The sequence below is a fragment of the Morone saxatilis genome, unplaced genomic scaffold, assembly GCF_004916995.1.
Source record: "Morone saxatilis isolate NCDOM2014 unplaced genomic scaffold, NCSU_SB_2.0 Contig24, whole genome shotgun sequence".
NCBI classification, from domain to species: Eukaryota; Metazoa; Chordata; class Actinopteri; family Moronidae; genus Morone; species Morone saxatilis.
This window is the reverse complement of record NW_023339807.1, coordinates 1,999,608-2,005,957: the sequence shown is the minus strand read 5'-3', so window position 1 is coordinate 2,005,957 and position 6,350 is coordinate 1,999,608. Positions and strand designations below refer to the sequence as shown.

Here is a 6,350-nt window from a genome sequence, read left to right as displayed (position 1 = left end):
AAGTTTACTGGGAATCTTGTGAAAAGACGTTGCCTTAGCAAAGAGGGAGAAAGAAAAGCGATCAACTCAGAAGCTGACGACTGAGAGAGCTCACACATGACCGTAGCTGATCACCGCATGGCAATTGTTTACTTTGTTTCCCAGCATGCACTGGTCCTCGGTTGCTATGGTTACAAAAATACACAAACCACAATGAACTGCTGATACATATTTTCTAGGGGCATAACAGTAACAATTGATAAAATAATAGAATGAAGTTGGGATAAGAGCTTAAAAAAGGATCAAAGTTGACCTTAGAAACAGCAGTTGAAAAACCATCTCACCATGAAGTCAATTGAGTAACTCTGGAGGTTTCAGTCATGCCACTGTCTTAATCAGCAAATTGAGTTTCAGATTTGATGATCTGATGAAGATCATGTGATAGGACTGAAAGCTCCAGAGCATATACAAAATTGACCTTGTAATGAGACTGTTTTGTTCAACGAGGATATTTCTCATCTTTCTGAAGGGATTTCTCTTTAACACTGACCACTTTCATGTTAACCTTATAAGTACTTGCTTTATTTAGACAGCATTTCAGTCAATAGACCCTGACAGGGGAAACAACAACTTGGTCAATAGACATCCACAAAGAAAATTATAGTTCAGTCAATACAATAGGCCCTCATCAAAAAAGCTTGAGGTCGGTTCTTGCAATCTGCATGGATGGTGCTTTCTTTTGGTCATCAAATTGCAGGAAATTTACAAGAGATTGTTATATTTTTGAGTGCTGTTTTATTGCTAAAATAGACTTTCTGTGTTTTTACCCATGGAACTGGCCCTGTCAGGGTGGAAAAGCCTTGGAATCAGCACATTAAAAAAATATATAGAAACTATTCACCATTTTTGCATATGTGTTTTAAAAGGCATAAAAATCTGTTCATTTTAAAGTTTATCACAGGCAACAAGAGAAAACTGTTGCAACTGCAAAAAATACTGTTCAAAACTGAAGCCTATACTTAATGAGCTCTAAAAGTCCCCATTACATTGTTGAATCAGGAAGCCTCCTGACTGTTTTCTGGAGCAATCTTTGAAAAACACAGAGAGCTTCTGAATAACACAAAGAATTGTACTGGGTGTAATTTGCATCAGTCGGAGGCACTGGATGTGTTGTTTGCATCCAGCATCAATATTGCTGGAGGAAAATGGGCAGTTAAAAATAAAAGCAGCCAAGCATTGTCAGTAAGTTTCCAAGGCGATCATAAAAAATGTTCAATAGAATTGATGACATGCCAGCCAACACAGTGGGATGTAATGCATTTTAAACAGATGCAATCATCTTAGATTGGCCACTTTGTCATCAGCTTTGAATCTGGTAATTGCTGGCAGCTCAACTAAAAAAGAATAATCAATATGAAAGAGGGCGATGAAACAAAGAGAAAATAAGCACTTTTTTTGGAAGCAGAGGTAAATGTAACCCTTGCAATGAGATGAACCGTCAAGTACCCCTGACCCCACCCCTAAGCCAATGAAAGTGTAGGAGCTACTGGGAGGTGTCAGTGGTGCAGGAGGTATTCGGACTCAAGTCAGTTTAAGTCACGAATTTGATGACTTTAGACTTGACATGACAAAATCAAAGAGGACTTGCAACTCGATCTACAACCAGTGTTTGGTTTGTCCTTCTGGGCTACTGTAGAAACTTAGTGGTTGAACATAGCGGATTCCACAGAAGGTGGCCTAAGGCAACGGAAAAAAAAGTTCTTATTTTGAGGTCATTATACACTAATGAAAACATAGCTATAAAAATGATATTCCATTTCTGACTATAGATCCTCCTAAAAGTTACACACTGGACCTTCAAAATTAACCTTTTTTAAATTGACCTTTAATAATTTGTTAGTTCTTTTATTGGATCAAATGTCAGAGAAAATGTCCATCACAGTTATTCAGAGCTTAAGCTGACACTTTCACTTTCTTGCTCTGTCCAACCAACAGTCAAAATATTCAGTTTACTGTAATTAAAGACAAGGAAAAGCAGCACACTGTCACATTTGAGATGTTGAACACATTTTTGCATGAAAAAAGACTTTTTTTATTTATTTATTTTTTTACAACTGACTAATCAACTAATTGATTAAATGAATAATCATGTATGCTTGTGTTGTATGTTTGGTAGTTAATGCATCATCATTTTAAAAGTTCTTCATACTGTATGTTGTGAACGTAAAACCTTAAATTGTAACATTTCACTCTCAAATGTAGTGGAGTAAATGTATAAAGACTGATGGAATGGGACTACTCAAGTAAAGTAAATATACCTCAAACTTGTAAACACACAAGTAAATATACTTGTGTGTGTGTGTGTGTGTGTTTGTTACTCACAGACTCTGCCGTAGCTCTGCTGTATCTCTAGATGTCCCCAGTGACTGAAGATTCTTCTCTAGTGTAACAACTGGAGGCACAATTGACAAAAAATACAAACATTAAGAGTGTGTACTCGACTCACAAACACACTCATGCACTTGTGATACTATTTGAAGTCCTAATTAAACTCAAATCTTAATTTTAAATTACTTAAATTATTCTGTTTATACAGAGTTATCCTGTTTTTATCTCTGTTAAAATAGCCATTACTGAAGGAAGAAGGAAAAAAATAAGAAAAAATCTGTATTACAGGTGATTCCAACATTTTGGTCAGTGGTCAATCTTAAATGTATATAACCATAAATCTTAGCACTACTTCTACTGTTAACACTAGACCAAACCTGGAATTATGAACTAAACTTATCCTAAATTTAAACCTAGTTTTAAACCTAGTTTTAATACTCTTCTGAACTCCAAACTCAAGCTCTGACCTTCAGCCAACCATAGGTCTATTTAAGTTTACCATAAAACCAAGACCCACCGCTAAACTAACCTCAACTCAAATTTAAACCAAGTACTAACAATAGTCTGAACCATAAACTCACCCTTAAGTCTTAGCCATCATTTAGAACTAGTACCAAAACTCAGGATTTGATCCCTCAATTTATCCCCAAATTCTAAATGTAATACTAATTTTAATTTTAATCTTACACCTAAACCCCAGACAAAAAGCTAAACTTATTTAAACTTGTTGCTAATGAGTCTGAGCCCTAGATTCATATATCTATATAACTATACATATATATATATATATATATCAAACAGTACACTGACCAATCAATCATAAGTGGGTGGTCGTCTGCCTCGACCAGTTGAGGATATGGGTCTATGGTTAAGATTAGTATAAATGCTCTGTTGAAATTAGGGTTAAATTTAGTTTGATATCTAAGGTTGAATCTAGGGCTCATTAGCAACAAGTTTAAAGTAAGTTTAGCATTAAAGTTTTGAAATGCCAAAACCAAACCTGGGAAAGGAGCTGTTTCCTGACTATCATTTATAAATATATTCAAAAAAATGGGTCGCTTCTTTGTTTTCAGTTTTTATTTTCAAAAGAAAAAATGGAAAGTGGCTTGTTTCGCGATTTTGTTTTTCTCATTTCAAAACAAATATCTGTTGGCCCCAAAGTACACTGACCCTGATTCTACAAAAAATCTTGTTCTACTAGTTTTGATCATCACAATACACCCAAAACCTAAACCAGTCTTAACCCTTATGTAAACCAATTACTACTTCTAATCTCATCTAAACCAAACATTAGAGATGAGATTAATTTAAATGTAATCCTAGCACTACCTCTAATTTTACCTAATCTACCAAAATCCAAACCACCCCTAAACTACATAAAGCCTTACGTACTTTCATCCCTAAACCCAGATCCTAATCTCAGAATCCATTTGATGAGAGCAAGACTGGGTAAAATGACTGGGTAAAATGTCCTTGGTCAAAGGTCTCAAAGTATGTACTGTACTGAGGCTGCTCAATTAATACGAATTTGATCATGATTACGTTTTGGGCCAAACGATCTCAAAACTAATAAAATCGGGGGGAAACGATTTTTTTTTCATTTTCTGTTGTGCAACGTTGTATACAGTCTGCGTATTTCGCGCATGCGTATTTCCGTCCCTCCCCCACAGCATGCACTGCACACGAGTCATGCGCTCGGTATACTCGCCGTTCCCGACCTGTCGCGACAATGTGAAGTCACGGGAGCACCGTAACTATTTCTGACTTGTCGCTGGTTTGGGGTCGGCCACACTTGAGTTGACAGGTCCTTCTTCCTGTTACATGTATCTTTCATTTGAATCAGTTAACGAGGAGCACTTTACAAATGTTTATGGGGAAAGGAAAGTGTCACTGAGGACTTTCATGCAAAGTGTTTTTGACAAATTGATCCAAATAAATGCAGCATGTTTCTGAAGTTTAAAAAAATAATCGTTGATATAATTCGTTGATTTCAGTTTTGACCCAAAGATAATCGTGATTATGATTTTTTCCATAATCGAGCAGCCCTGGCCTTACAGCCTCAAAGGCACAACTGTGACTGTATCTGAGCTTGTACTCCACTGTAGACATTCTGCCTGTTGTAGACCCTATACCCTTGAAAATCAATTACCCTGCAAATGGAATCTAAACTGAGTGTGCTGATGCCAAAATATGTCTGTCACAATTTGATTTTGTTTCATTAGTGAAGCTGAGTGATATGTGTCATTCATGCTATGCCCTGCTATACCTGTATGTATACACATTATGTCTGTGACGCATAGAGACAGGAGGGACGACCTGAAGGGAAAACGGCTGTGTTTTTTGTGGTGGGTCATTTTTAATTGATGAATTGTGGCGTAGAATTACATGACAGGAGCAGTATGACGTGTCTCTCCTGTGCTGCAACAGTGTGAGCATAGTGTGATGTTTTTCTGCATTTGAATATTGGACACAGTAAACCTCTGGCAGTCACCTTTGTTTTGCTGAGTGTATAAAATAGTACCTTGTCAAACTGGTTACAAATCTGCTTTGCATGGGACACTTCACAGAGTATTTATTATAGTGAGATTATTAGAGTGTGTCCTGTTTTCTGAACAGTAATTTGTTGTCAAAGAAACTGCTGAGGGTTTTAAAGCCTCCTCTTACATTGTGTCGACATTTTACGTTGTAATATTGAGAATACAGCTTCATGAGCAGAGTTTTAAACTGAAATACAGATTGTGAAACAGTAGACTAAAGAGGAAAATGAAGTAACTACTTGTTTCTCAGCAGCTGCTGACTGTGACTGTTCTGAACTCTGAACATGTAACCAAATGAATGTGATGGGAATTATAGGGGGGAAACTTGTGTGTGTTGTGTGTGCACGCGCTCCAGTTTGGCAGTCCATTAACTGTTGTGTAACAAGAGAAACCTCTGAAACTACCAGCCACACTCTCCGCCTCTTTTTATGGGAAATCACACCCTGTTTTGCATCTGCAGTGATTGTATTATTATTATTTCATAAATATTTAACAGCATCTGTCTGCATTTCAGTTTGTCTTTTTACATCCTTTATACATGTTGTTATTTATCCATTATATGTTGCTCTTGAAAGCACCACAGTTTACTGTTTATGTCCTACATTAGACATCCCTTTCCTCCCCATCCCCCTCCTCCCTTTCCCTCCCCTGATGGCTGAACCCTCCCTCTGGCCATCCACACCAGCTCCCCCTCCTCTCCTGCTCCTCTCCCCAACCAATCACAGCAGCCCGTACGATCACATGACTGACAGAGGAGCAGGAAGATAGACCAGAGTGTGAACCATACACCGCCCATAAAGAGACGGCAGCAACACAGCCGTTGCCAGCCCGCAAACAAACACACACACACACACACACACACACACACTGGCACACAGACAGAAATATGGAAATCCACACTCAGGAAGCAGGCGCGCTGGAGCAGAGGAAACAAAACTGCACCTTTTAGTCACTTGATTGAAAACATATATACGCACACACAGGGGAGGAGATAAGGACAGACTGTGCCTGTGTTCGGATTTACTGGTAACATCACCGATGCTGTTTTGATTCCTGAGGAAGAGTTTGTCTGTATGCTGTATGTCTTTGAGGTAAGGAAAGCTGCCTGTGTTCCAGGGCGTGTTTGGGTTAATAAATAACATTGCTGTTTGCTTAGTGAATCTCAGGGTGTGCAAGAATGTGACTGCTCTGGTCTGTCAAGCCCTCGGGCATTTTGAAAATTGAGCTCCCTTCCATTGTTGTTGGGCAAATAAGCAGTTTCCTTGTTTTCTGTGACCATAATCCCTTAACTGAATGTGGTTTTGAAAGCATATGACACACTGCTAATCATCTTCCACTGTTGTAATGTTTGTCTGTGTGGAGGATTTGTGAAATATCTGACTTAAAACCTCAGCATGCATATGATTAAGACCTGCTTTAATCTTTGTGTGTGTCTGTTTGTGTGTC

General features: G+C 38.1%; 1 protein-coding gene across 1 annotated transcript in view; it reads right to left on the bottom strand.

The window, feature by feature from the left end:
- The window catches only part of tsnare1 (T-SNARE Domain Containing 1), a gene marked incomplete in the record, with an annotated part of 179,588 nt that overhangs the window by 86,145 nt on the left and 87,093 nt on the right, over window positions 1-6,350 (bottom strand). The window contains 1 exon segment of the mRNA XM_035672877.1: window positions 2,362-2,431. Coding sequence (XP_035528770.1) covers window positions 2,362-2,431 — 70 coding nt within the window.